The sequence below is a fragment of the Lissotriton helveticus genome, chromosome 1_1 (genome assembly GCF_964261635.1).
Source record: "Lissotriton helveticus chromosome 1_1, aLisHel1.1, whole genome shotgun sequence".
Taxonomy (NCBI): Eukaryota; Metazoa; Chordata; class Amphibia; order Caudata; family Salamandridae; genus Lissotriton; species Lissotriton helveticus.
This window is the reverse complement of record NC_136057.1, coordinates 1,926,671,405-1,926,694,915: the sequence shown is the minus strand read 5'-3', so window position 1 is coordinate 1,926,694,915 and position 23,511 is coordinate 1,926,671,405. Positions and strand designations below refer to the sequence as shown.

The window sequence follows — 23,511 nt, the reverse complement described above, 5'->3', positions numbered from 1 at the left end:
CCCTAAACTGTGGTTCTACTCCAAACTCCTCAACGACCCTGAATTTTAATAGACTATCCATTGCTTTCACTTTAATAATGTACTCAACTCCTGTGGACGGACTGCTGACTTCTGTACTATTCACTCCACTGAGACAACCTCCTACTAACGCATTCAAAGTAATCAAGTCCTCTTGACAATATGTATTTTCTGTCGTTTTCCTCCTTGAGTTATTAGCTGCATTCATTACTCATACCACTTGATTACGGTCAACATTGAGTTCCTTGAAATCTCAGGGACTGGTCAGTGATTTACGTCCTACCTCTCCGACTGCTCTTCTCCGTCTCATGGTGCTCTGGCGAGTACATACCCATTCCCTCAAAGGTGCTCATCCCCAATGCACATCCCTGGTCTCCAGTGGCGTAGCTAAACCTACTGCCACCCGTGGCCGACCCTAAGTTTGCTGCCTGGTTCAAGGCTAAGGGGGGCGAGGGGGCGGGGCAGTCGGCTTGTTTCCAGGGGGGGCGTGTTTCGGGGGACAATGTGTTCTTTGGGGATGGTGGTGGTCGACAGACACTACTTACTCACCTACCCCGCCACCACCCCAGCTACCCAACTGCTGGTCTCCTACTACTTCTGTGGTTTCCTACTTCCCTGGACCTCCACCATCCTTCTGCTTCTCTTATACTAACTTATATTTTTGTATAGCACTAAATATTTCGCTTCTCCGATGTAAATAACAGATGTAATTAACCAAAGTTTAGTACTCAATTTACTGACCTTGGAACTTAAAAAGGTGAGTTTGCTTTCATGGATTCGAACTCAAGTCACAGGTCAACCACAAACACCCTACTGTCTCTTTCCCTTGCGTCGCTTAACTACAAACCCCAATCTCTAATGCACTTGTCATGAGTAGTCTGGACTACTGCCACAGCCGGCTCGTAGGATGCGCCAAGTACGCTTTGCTTCAACTAATATGACGGCAGCCTCCTTCGACGACTGCTTTACAATATTAACAACTTGTAATGCCCTTTCCTCTCATGATGCACCTTTCTTGGGGATCTTGATGATAAAGCCTCTGCAATTCCATTAGACCAGCACATCTTTTTATGTACCACCCATATCTTTTTTTGGGGGGGGGGGGGGATGCTGTATGGAAGACATTTTTTATTTCATGGAGCAAGGGACATTCAACTCCTCTTGAACTTCTAGACCACATCCATTCAGCAAACAACCGCAGATGTATTTTGCCCCGATGGGCTTCAAGGGTGACATGTAGCTTGAGACCCTACGGCACAGAGACTTTGATGGCTAGAACTGGGCATACACATTCCACTTAAATCACAAGGTGATGGATGGAAATGCTCAAATCATTTGAAAACACAGGAAGTCCATGGAATCGTCATAAATATTCAAATGTTGGAAAGACTTAAAACCTGCAAAATCTCTCCTACTATTCCTCTTCCCACCGTTAACATCACAGGATCCCGGATAGTGTGTGAAAATTTGTTTTATTATAAAAAAGAATCCATTTTATTCAGAACAATTCAGAAGGAAGACCCTTGTACCTTGAACTGAGCTGTCTAGGTAGTATGTGTAGAACTTTTGAAAACCCAACACAGACATATTTAAGAGACCCGCCTTATTGCCCCCTAATTGAAGGCATCCTACTTACAGGAGAGACACTGGGGTGATGACCTCACCAGGGCATACAGTACATGCACAGACTGCACCCCAAGGGGCTGTCGCAAAACAAAACAACCCACATTGAGATGATCGAACAGGGTGGCCAAGGGAGGTAAAACCCTTCCTAGTCCCAGGGTATTCTCCTAAAAAAACAACGAAAAAGCAATAACAGAGATCCAAATGCTCACTCGAGGAGACAAGACTGTGAGACGACTGTAGCCTCCACTGATGACTGTTGCCCAACCCATGTCCTCTTTAACTTTCTAGCATCCGTCGGAACTAATAGTTTTTGCTTTTGTACATATATATAATCTTTTGACTCTTTTTTACATATAAATATAAAAATACTACGGAGCTGTTTTGTTAGAAAGAGGGTATGTCACTGAGAATAAAAGTGATACCATGAAGACTTGGTCCTAGTGTGCCCCCTTTAGACATTTCTTGTGCTTTATATTTTTTCTTCAAATGTCTTAGTGACAATTTTCCCCCCCGTATCCGTTCACCTGATGCCAAAAGGGCAAATAAGAGATGACCCATCCACAAAAAAAAAAAAGGAGTAGAAGTGGTTACGCTTCTTTACTGCATTGGCAATTCTTGCTTTACCCTCCACCTTGGGTCTACCCGTGAAGCTGGCCATTCTACAGTCTCTTCCCTCCCCTGTCCATCCCTCCTGTTCCATGGGCGTCCTTTGCTAGCTCCAGAATTTGTGCCCATGGATTGTGTGCAGGAGGGGGTGGGAAAACAGCAGCGGGGGAGGGAGGTGTCCCCTAAAGAATCTTACGATAGAATGTGGGCTTCATCTGGGTCCCGTATAGGTGCAAGAATTAGCCTCACTAAACCTAAAGTAGAAAGGCCAGTGGTTTGTTTCCGCTCTTTGCAGCTTCCTCAAATTTAGCTCCCAACCCTGATTGCTAGGACCCCCTTTGACAAATGTCCAATTATAATTCTCACTTTCCCTCTCAAGTAGATCAGACGTTGTTCAACTAGATGTTGAATGAGGGGAAGAGTGGTTTTGAACTGGGAATCTGAGGTGCAATCCGCTTAGTTCTTGTACTCCACAACCTGGTCTCCGGTTTCTTTCAGGACACAAGTGCGGATCAGCGCCTCGGTCACAGGGTATGGGTCGCAGTTGGCCGATGGGCGACGGTCCTCAAAATAGCCTTTTCCTTCTTGCCCCACAGCTCTGGGGATGCGGATGCTGGCACCACGGTTGGCTACTCCGGCGGAAAACTCATGAATGCTGGAGGTCTCATGGAAGCCGGTGAGGCGTCTGGCATTGTCGGACCCCCCCTTGGGGTCGTAGCTGCGGATGTGGAACTCGTGACGTTTGGCCAGTCTTTCAATTGACTCCTCAATGACCCTAAAAAAAAGGAGCAAAATCAGCGATGGTTTTAGGGTTTAAAGAGGCAGCTTGATAAATGTGGCTAACAAATGATGTGCCACCAGCATCACACTGGTGTTTTGTGCAGTACCTTTCCCCTTTCCTTCACAGCTGGCAGTCTCTCCCTCTAAGGCTCTAAGCTCCTCTCACTCACAACATTGGCTAATAAAGTCACATTTTTCAGACCTAGACTTCTACTCCCATTACTTGGTATTATGGGCTTTTTATTTATTGGGGGTGGGGGGTTGACTCAATAATAGAAATGCAACAATAAAAAAATACATTTATGAAGAAGTGATTACGGGGAAGCAAGATGCATGTCATGTTGCATTGACATTAGGATGTAATTATTATAATAAATAGCAGAGCAAGAAATTATAGGGAAAAACACGTATCCTGCCCTTATTGGGCCCTAATCTTAAACGCAACCATAACTATAAACATAAACCTAAACCACAAGCACTGGCAAAGTCAGTAGGCCTTGCTTTAAAGTGGCAACACAATTAACCACAGGTATTTGTTGTTTTATCACATTAAAGCATGGCTTACAGGTTTTCCAAATGTTGAAAAAAAGTAAATAAGATGTACTTTCCACATAAAATACGCATAGGACATAAAGAATTATCTGTGACTAACAGTGTGAAGAGGGAGGCATTCAGATATAAAATAGTCCTCTTGCTCCCTCATGCATTTCACTGGAAGTACTTCATGAAACATGGAATCGGACACCCAACAGCTAATAGCACGAGGTGGGAAAAAGCCCCCACTCCGAGTACATTTTAAATAATTTGTAACATTACCCAACCCGGACTTGAACACTTATGGCCTGATTTTCAGTTCAGCAAAGTGGTTACTCTCTCACTTAACGTCACCCTGGAGTAATTTGTCTGCCAAACTCTAAGGGGCGGATTATTATGGCGCTTGGAAACACTGACCGTCTTGCATCCATCGAGCCTGCCGGTGCAGCAGTGGACTTCGCAATCCCTAAAGTGGTGGAGGTGCCTACCAGGCGGTGGTGTGTGTATGTATGTATTACGATGTCCCTCCCCGCCAGCTTTTTCATGGCTGCTCATCCGCCATGGAATGGCTGGCGGAAAGGGACATTGGGGGCCTGTAGCAGGCCCTCCTTCCCCCATGTCCATTCAATGTGGGCATTGGGGGGCTCCTATGGTGCCCCCTTAATGTGCCTGCACCATGTGGTAGGCACTGCACGGTGCCTGGCACACAGTGCAGGGATATGTCAAGTGCCCTTTTTCTGTATTGCGGCATGTACTGCAGCCAGCAGCACCCGCTGCAATACAAAAGATAGAAGTAGAAAGAAGAAGAGGACCCGATCACTGATTTTGCTTCTGCTATCTTTTTTATTTAGAGCAGAGTCATACACTAAGGTATTTAATCCTTAGATATGTATTTTTATTTTAAATAGATGGAAAAGAAAGATTGCATCAATTTACATAATTCTGACAGTCCGAAGATGTACTCACTGTCCTACACACAGACACATATATTTACAAGTGACTACAAACATACATTACTATAAATAACAGAAAAAAATAAACATTTATAACAATTCCAAACAGACAATATTCAACAAATAAATTGCTTTTTTGTGGAAGTACCCTGTCCACTATTTCTGTATCAGGCCACTAGCATGCAGTTATTTTTCTATATTTTGGCCTGATAGCGCAAAGGCAAATATTGCAATAGGCATTCAATTATGTTTGATTGTGTAAAGAACAAAGCCTTATGCGCAACAAAAAGACATTCGGATTTGAGACGAATGAAAAGCCTGTAAGCCGACGCGTTTCTGAGCCTGTCTCTCTACTTGTTCAGGCTCTTCCTCAGGGCTTCGGGGCTGGGTACCTATGTAAATATAAGTAAAGGGCATATTAGGCTTGGGACCCTTACTTATGTTGTCACTAGCGTAATTAAGCATACATTATTTTTACCTTGTTGCTCAATTTGACAATTTAGTTGGTCGTGTGTTCAATCTCTTGGAGGACTCCTTGTATTCTGCAATGAAAGCAGTGATATAATGTCTGTCTCCTAGTGATGTTTTGTAACACTATTTGTTCAGAACTTTCAGAGCTTCACTCACGTGATTTCCAGGCAAGGCGTTTTCTACTAAGTTGTGGATTTCAGTTTATAAAGTTGACTGGCGTAGTCCTCTTTCCTCGAACAATTACGTCTAATTCGTAACAATTGGCTGTAGGGTAAGTTTGATTTCAAACTTTTCGGGTGGAAGCTTTGGTAGTGTAGAATTGTGTTTTTGTCAGTTTGTTTACGATGGAGGGTGGTGACTAGCTTACCATCTTCTTGAAACACTTCCACATCCAAAAAAGTTAAGCGAGTGTTGCTGCTGGTCATGCTGAATTTTATGCCAGGGTGTCTGTTGTTCAGCCATTCATAAAATTCTTTTAGTTGTTCCTCAGTTCCTCTCCACTGACACCAGAACGAGTAACGCCCCGTTTAGCCGAGGCTTGGCGTCTGGCACACCGAGAAACAGAGTGCAAGTAGGTGTTCACTTTATTAAAAATCTCAAAACACTTTGGACGATTAGATTTATGTCCCACTAAAATACAACGCCATTTAAACTTTGCAGCGCCGATAACACACAAAAGACAAGAGGTGGCGTCCCAAATCCTGACAAGCCAGGCGCTCCGCTCTAAACTGAACATTAAGAAGTAAGTGCAGATACAATCAGTTGCCTGTGGACTAATGTGAAAAATACACTTTACTTTTAAAAGATCGATCATTCCTTAAAACACACGTTTGTTGACATTTCAGCCTCGGCGCCAGTCAACTTTATAAACTGAAATCCACAACTTAGTAGAAAACGCCTTGCCTCGAAATCACGTGAGTGAAGCTCTGAAAGTTCTGAACAAATAGTGTTACAAAACATCACTAGGAGACAGACATTATATCACTGCTTTCATTGCAGAATACAAGGAGTCCTCCAAGAGATTGAACACACGACCAACTAAATTGTCAAATTGAGCAACAAGGTAAAAATAATGTATGCTTAATTACGCTAGGGACAACATAAGTAAGGGTCCCAAGCCTAATATGCCCTTTACTTATATTTACATAGGTACCCAGCTCCGAAGCCCTGAGGAAGAGCCTGAACAAGTAGAGAGACAGGCTCAGAAACGCGTCGGCTTACAGGCTTTTCATTCGTCTCAAATCCGAATGTCTTTTTGTTGCGCATAAGGCTTTGTTCTTTACACAATCAAACATAATTGAATGCCTATTGCAATATTTGCCTTTGCGCTATCAGGCCAAAATATAGAAAAATAACTGCATGCTAGTGGCCTGATACAGAAATAGTGGACAGGGTACTTCCACAAAAAAGCAATTTATTTGTTGAATATTGTCTGTTTGGAATTGTTATACATGTTTAATTTTTTCTGTTATTTATAGTAATGTATGTTTGTAGTCACTTGTAAATATATGTGTCTGTGTGTAGGACAGTGAGTAAATCTTCGGACTGTCAGAATTATGTAAATTGATGCAATCTTTCTTTTCCATCTATTTAAAATAAAAATACATATCTAAGCAAAATCAGTGACCGGGTCCTCTTCTTCTTTCTACTTGAATACTGTCCTACCCGGCCACATTATCGGACATAACCCCACTTTTTAAAGAGAGCAATACAAAAGATAGGCATTGTGACCGCCACGGTAGTGGTCACGTCATAATACCTATGTCAGGACCGCAGTCAGTCTGTCGGGCGGTCCTGATTTCCTCACCTAAATCAGTCTGAGTCACAGACCGAACCCTAACCCTTAACCTTACCCTGTACTGTAAGCTACTCCTTAAAACAACCTTAACCCCAAACATCATCATGCCTATACAATGATTTTATCATTAATATTGCAAAAACTGTTTCCAGCACTTATTCGGGCTCATCTTAAGTATTTCGGGCCTTGGGCAAGTCACACTTTAGGTGCCTCTGTCCAGAATAGTTTTTTATTTTGCTATCAATTTTCTGATAATTCAGGCTCCATGATGCCGAACAATATTGAACATGTTAAAGGCTGAGATGGAGGAATAGGCAGATGTGAGCTAGAGAGGTGGCTCACTTTCCCAGAGAGGCCCGTGGAAGGTGGGGGCCCTGGGCAATTGCTCACTATGCCCGTGCCTTAAAACGTCTCTGATTATTGAGTTTTCTTCAGTAGTGCTCAAAATTAAATATGTAATTAAATCATGCATGTTTGCTACACTGCTACTTCCAAGCCGATCAAAACCACCCAAACAGCCAAATGGGTTAAATATGTTCTGACTGGCAAACTGGCAACTAACTATGGTGTTTAATGGCTCAGACATGGTTTTAAAAGCTTGTGTCAGCAACCCAGTGTTCTTACATTAGAGGGCAGGTCGTTTTAAGGTTAGTAGTACAACAGGCTGCTATTTGTAGCTTACTCATGTCCTGCTGCTCTTTGTCACTTCTCTTGAATTAAAATTCGTTTGGCACAGCCTCTTAGTCGAGGATGCCAGAGGCCTACTAACTCTCTTGGGCTTGTTCTGCATGTGGCAAAATATGTGGATAGAACGAGAACGCAATCCCTCTTGCCCAGATGCAGGTTGGTACTTACTTGAGCCCGCCTTCGTCCCTCATGGCTTGGGTGCTGAAGTTCGTGTGGCACCCTGCTCCATTCCAGTTGCCGGAGATGGGCTTGGGGTCAAAGGAAACGAGAATGCCAAAGTCTTCACACACTCGGTGCAGAATAAAACGCGCCATCCAGAGGTGATCTCCCATATCGATTCCTTCGCAGGGGCCAACTTGGAACTCCCACTACAGAGAAAAAACACAACAAACTCCGTCACTCCACCTACCCAGACCTGTCAACCACTGCACAGCTGAGGCCAGCTGGCATGAGCTGCCCTATGGGTTCTCGGTATTATGAGCTTCTCCAGCAAATGTCAGTGCTACAGGACTCCAGCAGTGTGAGCTTCCTCAGCAATGCCCTCTGGGACCTAAATGACCCCAGCAGTGTGAGCTCCTGCAGAAGAGTGTCAGTGCTAGCAGAGTTCCTCTCTGAGCTTCTCCAGCAGACTCAGGACTCCAGCAATGTGAGCTTCCTCGGTAGTGCCCTCTGGCACCAACTGGATTGCAGCAATAGGAGCTTTTACTGCAGTGCACTCTGGGACCAGTAGTGAGGTCTCCTACACCAGGGTGTCAGTACTAACAGAGACCCTTAGGGCAATACTGGTGGGAAGCACTGCTGCTGCACTTGTTACAGGGGGGCAGATATTGTAGCACTGCCGCAAAACCAGCCCCCAGTAACAAAAAAGGGCCCCCATTGCTCCAAAACCGGCCCCCACCAATTCCGGCGTGCCCTGATGACAAACAGAGTCTCATAGAGCTGCTCACCTGTGCTGGCATGACTTCGGCGTTTGTTCCTGCAATCTTCACCCCGGCGTACAGGCAGGCACGGTAGTGAGCCTCTACAATATCCCTGCCGTAGGCCTTGTCTGCCCCAACACCACAGTAGTATGGTCCTGCAGAGATGGATAAAAAAAATGCAAAAGCACAAGTTAGGGAAGTCTCTGGGCATCACCTACTTCTACAGGACCACAACATATCCAGGAATTCCTAGCTTATTCCTGTGGCTTCCCCACTGTACTTGAGAAACATACTTGCTCTTTGCAAAGACATTAGCCACTCTACCTGAGCAAGCTAACCATGGGCCTGATTTCGATCTCAGCGGACGGGTTACTCTGTAACAACAGTGATGGATATCCTGTCCCCGAAATATAAATTCCCTTATAACCAGAGATTTATATTTCGGAAAACCGGATATCCTTCACCGTTGTGACAGAGTAACCCTTCCGCAGAGATCTAAACCAGGCCCTATATGTCAATTTAGAAGCATTTCACCCACGAAACCTAGATCTGGGCTCTGCAGTTTTGCAAAGAAACCCTGTATAAAAAAAACCCCATTTATGATATGATAGGATATATAATGATAAGTTCATCTACACACATGCAAGACTGTACACAAGTAAGGAGGTTATTTTCTAAGCATTTACTACTAAGCAAAATGCATAAGTAAGAGTGCGGCACAAAATCCGCGCAACCTTAGCGAACAAAACAAATGAAGGCAATCACAACAACAGTTTTAGAAGCGTTAGCTCTTGTGGAAACACAGCAAATCTATAAGCATGATATAATTCGCTAAAAAACCCAACGAGATTAACCGCCATTTCTTGCCTCAAACCAGCCACAAATTAACATGGTTGTCAATTCTTTAAAAGGATAGGGAGGTTTCTTACTATTTCGGACACAGAAGAAACAGCCTAAAAGATCAGATCACGCAGCTGCACACATCCATGATTTAACATGTGTGAGCCTTTGCTGTTTGTGAAGAACAATAAGAGGAGGTATGCCCTGAAGGAGACTACGTGCTCCCTAAAGTTACTGACTGAATAAGAAGATCCGAACAGACGAAACATTTCGGGGGCTGTTCTACAGTGCAGAGGACACAAGTCCTCAATATCTAAGGGAGACACCTCTGTTGGGGGGATTGTTTTGCACTCAACCCCCCCCCCTTCATATACCTTCGCTAAAAAGGAGTACGTAGATATCTGCGGCCCAGATCCAAAAGTTGAGGACATAGCTACCCCCTGGGCTGTTCCAGCAGTGAGGATAAGGCATGAACTGAAAGGATCATAAACCATGGACTGGAAGCACGAAGCATTTTGCACCTTTTTGCACTTGGGACAATGCAGTGTACGTGACAGTGACCTAATCCACCATGGGTCCTTTAAGTGCAGGCTCAGCTTGAGCAACAATAATTGTGTATCTTCCAACTATTCTAGATCCACATGCTGTTCATTCTTCTGCCAGCTAGAGGTTGGGCTTGACAAAGCATATTGTTTTTATGAACAAATGTATATTAGCGTTGACTGTGGGTGGAGTCCACCATGATCACAGGTACATTTAAAAAAATATTTTCCATGTAGAGTTGAGACATGAATGTACGGTACCTATCACTATTGTAGAGCATCTCACTAAAATGTCCCCGCAGTAGAGACCAAGGAGGTGGCACACAAAGACAGTTTCAGTTTTTTCTTTATGTATTCCCCAGTCTACATACATGGATGGCCTACTAACGTGGAGCTAGTCTACTACATACCGTGTACCCTCTGTCAACCTCCGACTTCTCAAATATCACTTCCTGTTAGTGGGTGGTGATCTAGAGTGCAAACTTTGCAGCGCTTCTTATGTCCAAGCGTCAATAAAATGCCACTCATATCATTCTTTGCTGTCATTTTTTTTCCCTGTGGTCCTAGAATTTCTACTGCACTAAATGTGTGAAGAGCTTCCAACCCATCAGTCTGGCGCCCATGTCATGTGCAGCTCCCCTACTGAAAGAAACTGATGCGAGAAGCCCCTGGAATAATTGTCTCTGCAATGGATTCATCGGGTCTTCCGCATCTAGAAATAAGACCTCAGTGGCACAAGAATGAGTGACTGTAGAGTGCCCTCCCGTGATGGCACCCCTGTCCCACAGAACTGAACCTGTTCTCCATGACCTGAACCTAGTTCAGAACTGAACCTATGTTCTCCTTAGTCGCTCCGATCCAGGATTCTTACCCTGGGGTCCTGGGAAGCCATTGGATGGCCAGCCAAAAGGATGCCCGTCGGTTCCCAGAAGTGTGTACTCTTGTTCCATGCCGAACCAGGGGTGCTCATTTGGCACCATGTCCATGATCTTTTTGCAGCTATGTCTGAGATTTGTCTCTGAAAAAAAAGAGACGGTTCTTACATTAATTACAAAGGGAAGAGAAGAACTGTGCATCCTCCAGTAAGCGGATCCCCCCCCACACCCACCCGGATAAAGTGCTTGTTGACCATCAGCCGCAGACTATTAACAGTGGAAAGAAGGGAGACTTGTATAAAGCCATGGATTAAGCTTGGGGCAACAGTCAATTAACTTATTTATAAGTGCACACATTTCTCAAAGACTTTAGCCAAAGTAAGGATGTTGGAGATGGGGCGGTAATTGTTTGGGTCGGATTCGTTGGAGTTGGGTTTCTTTAGGATAGGGGTGACCTGCCACTTTTGAGGTAGTAGGGTAAGGGGCCTTTGGTGAGGTAGGTATTAATTATCAGTCCATTGTGGGAGTGGGAGGTGAACGGGTTCATTTAGGAGTTTGGATGGGAGTGAATCATTGAAGTGGTTGGAGTATTTCAAGGAGGTTAATTGATTTAAGAATGCCAGTCTCATCAAGGGTCTTGAAGCCAGTCCAGGAGGCGTCCTTTTGGGGGCCATGGGGGGATTATTTGGGCATGCGTGAAGATCGAATGGGGCATGGTTAGGAGGGGTTTGTGTAGAAGTAGTTCAAAAGCAATCTGGATTCTGTTATAGTATTGAGTGGTTTTCTCATCAAAGAAGGTGGCAAAGGTTTTACAGTTAGGGAGTGCTTTGGTGTTGGTGGAAGTGGGATTATTTTACAGGTTAATTGGTTCTGATAATTTCAAACCATTTTTTCGGTCGATTTGATGCTTTGTCTAATTGATTTTGGAAGAACGTTGCTTCAGAGTTCCTAATGTTGTTATTGCAGGTGGTGCGAATTTGACATAATTTGACATAAGGATGAGGCTGGCCAAGAAGGGGGTGTGTCTTCATGCTCTTTCTGCACGTCCGAGGTGTTGTCACTCTTCGTTCAGATTACAAATGAACCAGGGGTTGTAACTTTTAAGAGATTCTTTTTAGTTGTTTAGGGGCGTGGGTGTCCATAAATTTGGACATGGATTTGATATAGTGGTCAGTGTTAAGCTTTCTTTGGTTGGCCCTTGGTAGTGATTGCCTTTATGTTTTAGAAGAAGGTGATGCAGTGGTGATCAGTCCAATTGCACAGGAGAATAGAATCAACCTGTAAGGTGTTCTCATTTGAAAGATTAGGTTCAGGGTGGCACCTTTCTAATGGGTCAGGCTGTTACAAGTTTGGATGAGGTCGAAGTCCAGGAGGAAGGATTTGGGACTATCCACGAGCAGGTCATTGGATTCCTTCCAGTGAATGTTGAAGTGTCCAATGAAAACCTGGTTATTGCATTCGTCGTTGTTAGAGGATATAACCTCCATGACCTGTTGGATGAATGTGCGCTTTTCACCTGGTGGGTGATAAAACGTATGGAGGGATCACTTTGAGCTGTAGGTGGAGATTATCAACCTTGATGTATTCACAAGAGGGCAAAGACCTAGCGTATGACTGTTTCACAGAGAGAGAGGATCTGTATATACAGGCTAAGCCACCCCCGAATGACCTCAGTGGTCTAGTTTAATGATGACGTGTGTTGGGGAGGAGGGGAGGAGAATAAAAATGTCCAGAATGGGATGGGGGGAATTATTTAACCATGTTTCTGTGAGCATGAGGATGTAGTATGTGGCAAAGTTACATGAAGATACATGTTTTAAGTTATATTTTATTGACACTTTTGTAGCGCCAACTAAAATTGGCATGGTACAATAGTGCTTTCATGCCCTGGGTGCCCTTCCGTAAGGTTCAGGGAGTATCATTTGATTGTGAATGTTAATTGTGTATGGTTAAGAGTTCGTTCTGTGTTTTGATGCATTTTGTGTAAGTTAATGTGAAGGTAAAATGGATTTGACCTTGGTAAAGATCTTTGCACAGTCTTGTGTGTGTGGGTGGATCAACCAACGGAATTTTCTTTCTGTTTTTTTTCAGCTGGATGGTTTGTTGATCATTGTTCTGCCAGTGGATTGTGATTATATGCACCACAATCGAGGTTGACAGATATGATACAGTGTTGCACATGTAGGGGCTGTGCCCGAATTGTTTCAAGATGTATGTTGGATGTGGTACCCAGTGCAGTCCCAATCTAAGGGTTGAGATACCAAAGATGGCACCCATGACCTTCATACTAAGCATCACTCCTGCCCCGCCACCGCAAAGCCAGTGCTCCAGTTTAATCTCCAGGCGCAACAGAAGAGTCATGGGGAAGGTTGTAGACAAAGAACCCCACTGAGTACGCCGTCACCTACCTGCTAGCGTGTGGTTATATTTGAAGACTTCACAGAGGATCAGCTTGTTGGGGTCCTTGCGAAAGGGGTCTCGGAACATGGCAACAGGAAGAAGGAACATGTCACTGTTGGAGCCTTCGGACTGGTCAGTGCTTGAGCCGTCAAAGTTCCACTCGGGGAGATCTAGGCCAGGGAAAGAAAGAGCAAGGTCAGCCGGTGTGATGCGATTAGTGCACCCCTGAGGAAACTGGCTGGAGACAAAATTATGAACCATTTGCTCCCAAGCCTTAAGGGGTAATAAGCTTCTGTTTGTTATTTTGACCTGCTAAATACCTGCTTGTTTCCTTGGAAGGATCAGTACTAGTTGTGGCCTTACCTGCAATGGTCTTGGGCTCGCAGTCCAGTGTCTTGGTCTTGCAGCGCAGTCCTTCGCCACTACCGTCGATCCAGATGTACATGGCCTGCACCTTATCCCCCTGTGGGAGATCCAGGTACATCTGCTTGACGGCCTTGCTCAGCTTGGAACTCACGGACAACGCCATGTTTCAAGATGGAGGGTCCTGTGGATGAAAGACAGGAGCACTGTCAATATTTTGTAGCATGAATGATAGCGAACCTTACACTGCAAAAATACAAAGTAAACTCACACAATGTGCAACAAAGCTTAGACAGATAAGAGGCACGACAATAGAAAAGGAACGCAGGTCACCGCCAATGCTCTGACCATGTTTTTGTAGTGCAGCCTCATGAGAGGCAAAAGAGTGAATGGGCTTGGACTGTAGCCTCATAAGAGGCCAGAGTGAGTGAAAGGGTGTGTAGTTTCATATCTTTTTTCGCACCCAAGTCAGGGTGGCTTTTTCATTCCAAGCCCAGACTGTCGTTCATAGGCACTCACCTCTTGTGGAGCACCCTTTTTGACTTATGGCCCACACCACCTGTACATAGATCCTGGCCGGTTCTAGGATTTTTGGGGCCCTGGACGAAGAGGAATGTGCGAGGCCTCTCTAATTTACATAAGTGACACCTTCAGGGCTCCAGAAGCTGCTTTGTGCCGACTCCGCCTGGGCCGCAGCTTGCCTCTCTGCCACCTACAATCACCTCTTTCACAGCTCATATCGGCTGATGGTGTGTGAACAGCTTGGGGGCTGAGAGTTAAAACTGAGCAGACCGTAAGGTGCTGACATGACAGTGGGTGTCCCGCAGTGTCTCTCAATGGACAGCTAGATGGAGGCTTAATTGCAGGACAAAATGCGTCTCCTTGCAACTGGCACAATATTTAGTGCCCCCCCCCCCTCCTCTAGGCCTCCCCATACCATCCCTGAGAGGCCCAGGGAGGACACCCCCCTCCTGTAAGCCCAATTGCAAACAGACACCTTTCTTCAATGGGATCGACAGGGACACAAGAAGGCTGGTGGTGTGTTGCACCGGTGCAGCGCACCATGCTGGTGGGCTGAGTGTGAGGCCCTGGGCAGCTGCCCACGCCTAGCGCCGGCCCTGCATAGATCCCAGGGTCTCGTCGCAATGCAAGAAAGCCTTTCAAAACTGCTTAGTCTGCCCACTCAGCAACCTGGGTGTGACCTGGCACACCTGTGCAGTGTAAGTCGGGCCTGTAGTGCACGGCCTGACTGTGAGAAGAAGAAAGAGTGATTATGTACCTTTGAGGCCTTCTAAGAGCAATGATCTCCCATGGGAGTGTGAATGAGGAGGACAGGCACTGAGGTCCCTGCAGAGCAGGAAAGGATCTCCCTTCCCTCATTGCAGTGTTCGTGAAAAGGTGGGAGACTCAGGCACCCCAAAAACAGTAGGCGCGCCGCCTTGTGGGAGAATCTCTGTGGTGGAGGCGAGAGCCAGAGGTCATTGAGAGAAGTGAACGCGTTTCCTGGGTCCATGGGAGTATCTGTGAGGGAGGCTGAGGCCTCTGAGAGGGAGTGAGCTTCCGGTGCCTGGCCTTCGAGTGTCTGCGGGACAGTAGAGGGCACGAGCCCTCTGACAGCAGGTCTGGAGCGGCCTGTGATGAAGGAAGGACAGGACGAGGCCCTCCTGGAGAACGAATCTCAGGTAAGCGCTGGTACCCTGATCTGGGAGGAAATGTGAGAAGACGGCAGCCGCATTAGAGGGCTTCAGTGCTGCAGATGGTATTAAAAGTGCACATTAACCGTAGTCACTTGTGCACCTTCCTACTGGTAGTACGAGAAACACTTCCAAACAGGAAGAGCAGATATGTGTTAAGTCTGGAAGGCCTCAGAACATCCTGGAGCGGGTTTCCATGGTGACCCCTCAGCAGAGGCGCGCGGCGTGCATTCGGTCGGCTGCTCCTATTTGTTTACCAGACAGGTCCCTCGCGCGCAGGCGACGCGGGGTGGGGTGCAGCTTCTCCGGTTATAGGCACTCCGTTAGTCGCCTTTTGGGAGAGTGGGTGTAGTGGATAGAGGAAACCGGTCGAGATTTCCGTGCATTGTCGTTACGTCATACATCCAACATAAGACGTGCCAGGGGGTTGGGCTTCACCACAAAGCAGTGTCTCCTGTTCCTGAGGTGCAGTTGACGTTGTTGCTGTGGAGAAAGCCTAGCTTGAGTGATGGCACACACACGACCCAAGGACCCCCATTAGTAAACATTGCCTCGGGGCAAGCAGACTAGCCGCCCCGGCTCTGCCTGTTGAACCAGGGCAGCCAGTAGGAATCCAGGAGGCAGGTCCAGCTTCCGGCATCAGGTTACACAAAGTCACACGGGGCTCCAGAGGTTCACGCTAAGGGTAGATGTTACATGTGCGGACTACAAGAGCAAAATATGGGGACAGAATGTGGAATCCCAAAAGTAGTTTATTATGGGCGGAGTCACAGAACCAAGAGGCGCTGGGGCAGGCTAAGTCCAACCCTAGCAATTATATGTAGATCCAGAGAGCTGGGGGGACAGAAAGCATTAAGATGCAGGGTATCTCAGAGGTGCAGAGTACTGGTATGTAGGTCGCCCCAGGGCACGTGGTAGAGACTGGAGGGACAGCAAACATTAAGATGCAGAGGATCTCAGCGGTGCAGGGTACAGACCACATACTGGGGTACACTGTTGATTAGAGGGAGCCGTTCCTGTTCCTAAGAGTACAGCGGAAGCATAAGTTAGAAGGCTAGAAAGGCCCCGTTTGGCTCCACACCCCACCACGCTATCACTCCTCCACCCCGCCTCCACATACACCACCAGCTCTGCAAACAAAGTTACTACTGTTGTGAGCGACCCGAAGGAAGATGGCGCTCTCTATATGCGGTGTCCAAACGGGGACGAGGCAACCAGACGAACCAAGCACAGCGGAATGGAATGTTACCCGGTGATTGGCAAAGCGTCGTTCGAGGGCTTCTGCGAATCGCTTTATGATGCTGTATAGCATCATGGAGCTCATGATTGTGCCTGCCTGCCAGACCCTCTCCTGGCACCCCTGCCAATCCTAAAATGAGCATTACCACGCCTCCTGCCTCTCTGCCACTACCCCCCACACATTACGGGTGTAGGAATAAAATGTAAAGATGCAAATATATAAGAAACCTCAAAAAGTATAAATGAACCATGGCAAGTGAAAACAGCACCCTCTATCAGGACCCCAGTATCAATCAAAGCCGTCATTTCCCACACAGGTATACTATACCCACTTCTCTCGCAACATACCACCATTTTCTCGCGAGGGATCCGCTGCTCGCCCTCACCCATGCACCTCCACATCCACGTCCGCCCCCTCCACGCTTTATCTTCTCCGTTTCCAAAATCCACCTCGTTTCTTCCCGCTACATAATCTAAATAGATCACATCGGTTTAATATGTCCCCTTAGTTCATGCAAGCAACCTCAGGGATAGCTGGATGGTCCTGGCGCCTGCAGAAGGCGAAGCATTAAACAAGGGCAGGTTTAGCCCTTCATTGTTCTCAGAGTGATAAGATGAGGATCATTAATTCTGGTTTGAAAGGCGAAAGGCGAGTCTACCTTGAGATGGGTGGCCAATAAAAGGGCGCAGTGCCGGTGAGGTATAATAAAAAGTAAGCACCTAGAGGCGGATTAATGCACTGCGAGAGGGAGCGCTATATGGAAAGTATATCTACAATCTTTGCTCGTTGCCTTTTTAGATACTGAAACCACGAGTTTTGAAATTGTGATTTAAAGCACAGAATATGCGCCCCTCGGTTCGAACAGTTGAAGGAACAAGCAGTTCAGCTAAATTGGTATTTGTGTTATTTTCCGACAAGCAGTCACCTGTGCAGTGCAGCACACCTGGACGCGGCTTGCCAAGTTCCCCCCGGAAACCCTGTGTCCCGTGCGGAGGGAGGGGTGGGGTGTTTGTGCCAGGGCGGGATTAGCCTGTGCCCGGCTCTATGTTTTCTTTTAAACATTTCAAACAGAAAGATCACACATTGCAGTAAAACGTGAGAACGCCCCTGGGGGGAGTTCGGTATGTACTGTGCTGCCTATTGAAATGAGAGCCACTTCTGAGAAATGAAGGCATCCTCCCCTGAAATGTTTGATGGTCTCCTGAGGAAGAGCTTTTGTGCTGAAAGCATTGCAGGTCTCCTGAGAAGTGCCAGTACCCTCCCACTGAAAGCATTGCAGGTCTGCTGAGAAGTGCCAGTACCCTCCCAATGAAAGCATTGCAGGTCTGCTGAGAAGTGCCAGTACCCTCCCAATGAAAGCATTGCAGGTCTGCTGAGAAGTGCCAGTACCCTCCCAATGAAAGCATTGCAGGTCTCCTGAGAAGTGCCAGTACCCTCCCACTGAAAACAGTGCAGGTCTGCTGAGGAGTGCAGTTACTCTCCCACTGAGAGTATTGTAGGTCTGCTGTTCTCTCCGGCTGAAAGCATTCATTGTAGGTTTGCTGAGAAGTACGATAACTTCCCTCAGACTGAAGTAGTTCTCTTTGTCGCCTAAAAGAGTAGCACCCTACTGGAAGGCACCGGTACTGTCTCTTGCAACAAAAACAAGTGCCGAGGACTGACTGTGCCACTCATTTACAGCACGAGTCAGTCTCCCGGGAGACTCCAGCACCTCCTATAAAGCCAAAGGGTCGTAACCTGTGTACAGTTTTCTCAAATTTAAATATATCTTCAAAAAGAACTATTTGCACCAGAAACGTGGCGCAGCAAGAAGCCGGTGCTTAAGTTCACAGGCTGAGTCCTGCTCAGTAAGCCAGTGGGCGGGAATGAATGGGACAGTGATGACTGGGTTACATAAACTTACATAACATCATGACGTTGCGTTTTACTTAGCGCTTACTACATCAGCCTGGCCAATATAACGCGTCATCTCTTAAAAGGAGGCAAAGCTAGCTATAAAGCATTGAATATTAATTAATACATCGGCATTTGTTAACTCTACATTTTCTTGAGACCAGTGTGAACCCGTGTACAGGAGTCGCTTTAGTTCTAGGTTGTTTTATAGACCATTAACCAACAATACCCCAACAGACAAGCAGCATATAACTAAAAGGACCGCGGAAGAAGCCGCTGAGCAGTGCAAGTCTCCCCCCCCCCCCCCATTAACGGGACCCCACTTTGCACCCGCACACACAGTAAAGAAAACAAATACTCCAGTATGTCGCAAGGAGTAAATCGTGCCTTCTGACACCACCACCAGAAGGTGTATTTTACACCTCTTCTGCAGCGCCGCAATGTGGCAAAACGTAGCCGAGGTGCTATTTAAACAAAGAACAAAAAAATGGCTCAGTTTATTCGTTTCTGAACTTCCAAGTGCTGCTCCCACTACCAATTATGTTCTACCCTATGCAAAAGCAGGGGCATTTAAGGATTTCGGTGGCACAGGGTGAAACATATTTGTGGGTCCCCTGTTCAGAACAGCTTAGAATTTATGATCCAATTTCACCCCTTTCCTGCCCTCTTTCAAATTCTTAATGGTTTGTACATCAACATTCAGGAATAGTATGAGGTGTGTTTTTAACACACAACAGCAGTTCACTAATATTACTGCAAATAATCTCAGTGCCCCCTCCTATTTCTCATTGAATATTCTTATGGATGTTTGCATGAAACGCAAACACATTTCTTTAGACTCACATATCACCCACATAAAAATGTGACGAAAGGAAAAGGGCACTTAAAACAATTTGTTTCTGAGCTGGCTCTATCACGGGGCACCTTGAAAGATTGGGGCCCGGGGGGGGGGGGGGGGTCCACTTTGCCCATGCCTTAAATCGTCTCTGTGCAGAAGGCAGACCAGACCGACTGTAGGACAGCAACTCCCTCCGCCAGAAAGGAGCACTTGTTTACTCCTACCGTGCTTACAACATCCTAGGGCAAAGCACACATAATTAATAGGAATTCTACCCAGGGAAGATTTCAGTGGTCAACTGGAATCTAGTTCGTAAAAAGAACAAGAAGACAGAAACATGCACGAACAGAAGTAACACATTGCTTAAGCAGGCACAAGGATTCATAACACCGGCCCTTGAAGTGCATTGCATGAGCAGACGAATGATGCAAGCTACCTGGAGCAGGTAGTGTCGCCGCCTGCGAGCAGCATTATTACCTGTGCGGAATCCGGGCAAGTGGTTCCGGTGGTGGAGTTGAGGCTGGTGGTGTCTCCCTGGTCGGTGGTGCGGGGGGTGGTGGTGGTAGTGGTGGTATTGAAGTTGTCAGTACATTTCTGGGAGCCCCATACTGCTCTGCAACACTGCTGTCCAGCCGCCTCTTCTTATGGGCATCGCAGGCCCCGCCCCCCTGCTCGGTGATTGGCTACGAGCGGCGTGATCGTCCCATGGCTGGAGGGATGCCAGCCTCATGGGGCACGGCCATCGGGCGGGGTGGAGTGCCGAGGTGGAGAAAGAACAGGAAGAGAGAAGGAAGAAAGGAACGAACAAAACAAGCCGAAGATATAGGGCAGAGGAGGAGAAAAACAAGATCAGCAGGGGCTGCGCGACGCCAGCACGTCAGCACCTCCAACAGGAAACTGAGAGACCTCTACCGGGAACAGAGCTCGGGAGGTGCTTATGCAAGTGCCCAAGGGTTTACAGTGCACCATATGTGCGCCCGCGGAGCACGGGCGACGCCAGCTTCTCGCCGATGCAGCGGGGGGGGGGGGGGGGGGGGGCAGTGTAACACTGGCAGTGCCGGCATGACTGCGATGTATAAGAGTGCGCTGCATATTTTTCCTCCCTCAGTGGTCTGAGTACAGTATAACGCCGTATTATCCAATCAGGAATGGTGCTTTGTATGCGATGTGCAACACGGGCAACTCACTGGACTAATCTATATGAGTGCTGTGCGGGCAATGCACCTCAGGATCTATAGGAGTGCTGTGGGGACAGACAGTACAACTCACTGGTCTATAGGAGTGCTGTGCGGGCAATACACCTCAGCATCTTTAGAAGTGCTGTGGGGGCAGGGCAACTCACTGGTCTATAGGAGTGCTGTGCGGGCAGTGCACCTCAGCATCTATAGGAGTGCTGTGGGGGCAGGGCAACTCACTGGTCTATAGGAGTGCTGTGCGGGCAATACACCTCAGCATCTTTAGAAGTGCTGTGGGGGCAGGGCAACTCACTGGTCTATAGGAGTGCTGTGCGGGCAGTGCACCTCAGCATCTATAGGAGTGCTGTGGGGGCAGGGCAACTCACTGGTCTATAGGAGTGCTGTGCGGGCAATGCACCTCAGCATCTTTAGGAGTGCTGTGGGGGCAGGCCAATTCACTGGTCTATAGGAGTGCTGTGCGTGCAGTGCACCTCAGCATCTATAGGAGTGCTGTGGGGACAGTACAACTCACTGGTCTATAGGAGTGCTGTGCGGGCAATGCACCTCAGCATCTTTAGGAGTGCTGTGGGGGCAATGCACCTCAGCATCTTTAGGAGTGCTGTGGGGGCAGGGCAACTCACTGGTCTATAGGAGTGCTGTGCGTGCAGTGCACCTCAGCATCTATAGGAGTGCTGTGCGGGCAGGGCAACTCACTGGTCTATAGGAGTGCTGTGCGGGCAGTGCACCTCAGCATCTTTAGGAGTGTTGTGGGGGCAGGCCAATTCACTGATCTATAGGAGTGCTGTGCAGGCATCATCTATAGGAGTGCTCTACGGGCAGTACACCTCAGCATCTATAGAATTGCTGTGCGGACAGCATCTATAGGTGTGCTGTACGGGCAGTACACCTCAGCATCTATAGGAGTGCTGTACGGGCAGTGCACCTCAGGATCTATAGAACTGCTGTGCGAACAGTGCAATTCACCGATCTATAGGAATGCTGTGCGGGCAGTGTTCCTCAGGATCTATGGGAGTGCTGTGGGGGCAGTGCACCTCGGGATCTATTGGAGTGCTGTGGGGGCAGTGCACCTCGGGATCTATTGGAGTGCTGTGGGGGCAGTGCAACTCAGGATCTATAGGAGTGCCGTGCGGGCAGTGCAACTCACTGATCTATAGGAGTGCTGTGCATACAGCATCTATAGGATCCTTGTAACCTGCACCCAGTTCACCTTCTCTTTGGGACGCACCGACTGCTACCTCATATACTACCTCATATACTTCGATTGCTACCTCAGATACTTTGATCGCACACTAATGTCAATGCTACCTCCTATATCAATATTATATTTTTACCTGTATTTTGCTCACTTTTGTAACCTGCACCCAGTTTCACTTTCTCTTGGGTCGCACCGATTGCTACCTCATATATTTTGATTGCTCTCTAAGATCACTAATGTTCTGATTTCTGACCCAGATAACCTGTTGTGCTTGCATGTGCACCTTGCTCCGGCATATCATTACTGCTCACCCACCCCCGCGCTACACTGCTACCATACCAACATGGAGCTCATTGGCAAACACACATATAAAATAAACTACCCTTCCTCTCTCACCAAAAAATCTACTAAACGCTTTAAACACGACTTCCTTAGGTCCCACCCAGAAACACCCTTTGCCGACACCTACTTCTCATCGGTCAATGGACCCTTGAACACCGACATCATTTTCCACACCACACGCAGAGCGCAATGGAAAAAAGTGTTCCTCACCCTATTCACCGACTCCACCACCAGGAAATCCGCACATGGCCTAACACTCTCCATCACATCGTCCCAACTCCTCCCAGGCAGAACCACCATCACTATTTACAACAACGGGATTGTTTTAATTCAAGCGATCGACAGGAACCTGGAACTACTGGACAACATGTTCCCCTCTCTCAAAGAGCACCTTTCCAACCCCCGGACTTACACGCATATCACCCCCTGTCCTACCTCCCCTAACGTCACAGTCCCCACCCTTAACTCTCCTAACACAGTTCAGCAGCAAGAAGACACACACCTCACCTTCACACCCTGCTCCACAGTCAATCACCTGCCCCTCGCAGCTACCCCTCCCCGCCCCTCATTCACAGACATAGACCTGGTCCCTCCACACACCACTCGCTTTCCCAGCCTCCCTACTAACCTTCGTACCTCCGCTCATCCTCCTGTCTCCCCCTGCACACTTTGCACTCCAGTACCTTCCCCCGCACATTTTTTCTCAGAGCACCCCTCCTCCCCCAATGGCACCACACACAACATGACTCTCTCTCCGACTTCCGCCCTCCCCACACTTAGCACTCCCACCACACCTAGCCTGCACCCCTCCATCAACCTCCCACCCCCCTCGCTCACTCCTCAATACCCCACCTCCTCCCCCACAACAGCCTGCCTTCACATCACCCCCTTTTTCCCCTCCCCCCTAGCACGGATGCGCTTCCCAACACCTACCCTCTCGCTAACGCCACCAACGCCCCCAACACCCTCATCAGTTCCGACTCTCCACCCGGACTGCCCCCGGTCAACGTATGCGCCGGTTCAGCGCCAGTACCCCCCCCCCCCCAACACCGCGCCCATCATCACCTTGGGCACTATTATGTCTACCCTCCTCCAATTGAAAGAAGAATTACACTCCATTAAAGAGTTGCTCTTCACACACCCCAGACACCCCCCCATCACCACCCCTACCACACCTAACACCACTTCCCCCTCACCTCCTACCCGCCCTACCACACAACACTCCACACACCGGACCTCTATCCCCCCTCGCAATACCAACAATCGCAATAACAATTGCAATCTCATCACTACCAAGCGCAATACTCCCCCTTCTACACCTAACAACACTTCCTCCTCTCCTCCTACTCGCCTTATCACACATCTTTCCCCACGTTGGACTTCTACCCCCTCTTGCAATACCACCAATCGCCCCAGACGCACCTCCAACTCGATCTCTGACCATGACGTACACACCCTTCTCCACTCTTACGACCCGGCTCCCCAAAAGCCACTAGCTACCAACAACATGTCCATCCCAACGATTATATCTAACCCCCTTAGGCAACAAAAGGATAACAACAGAGGCGCTGTCCCCAACAACCTCACTAATGTACCCCTCATTACGGAATCGTCCTCCACCCTTTGCACCCCTAGCCTTAAATGCATACTTCTCAACTGCAGATCGGCCCAAAGACATTCCACGGAGGTCGCCAACCTCA

At 47.6% G+C, this 23,511-nt stretch overlaps 1 protein-coding gene across 1 annotated transcript; it reads right to left on the bottom strand.

The window, feature by feature from the left end:
* Positions 1-1,471: 1,471 nt before the first annotated feature.
* Positions 1,472-19,750, bottom strand: GLUL (glutamate-ammonia ligase). The gene is made up of 7 exons (XM_078643438.1): positions 19,556-19,750; positions 13,414-13,597; positions 13,059-13,220; positions 10,647-10,793; positions 8,421-8,548; positions 7,642-7,841; positions 1,472-3,025 (listed from the first exon to the last, which is right to left on the bottom strand). Exons 2-7 carry the CDS (start codon positions 13,577-13,579, stop codon positions 2,707-2,709), a joined length of 1,122 nt encoding a protein of 373 aa, XP_078499564.1. The 5' UTR covers positions 13,580-13,597; positions 19,556-19,750; the 3' UTR covers positions 1,472-2,706.
* Positions 19,751-23,511: the final 3,761 nt, after the last annotated feature.

Bases quoted from the DNA above. Each gene is read 5' to 3' on its own strand.
- GLUL (XM_078643438.1), bottom strand. From the start codon at position 13,579: ATGGCGTTGTCCGTGAGTTCCAAGCTGAGCAAGGCCGTCAAGCAGATG. The intron at 8,549-10,646 runs GTAAGAATCCTG...CCATCTCTGCAG, and splicing joins TGGCTTCCCAGGACCCCAGG to GACCATACTACTGTGGTGTT. The intron at 3,026-7,641 runs GTAAGTACCAAC...CCTTTTTTTTAG, and splicing joins AGGGACGAAGGCGGGCTCAA to GGTCATTGAGGAGTCAATTG.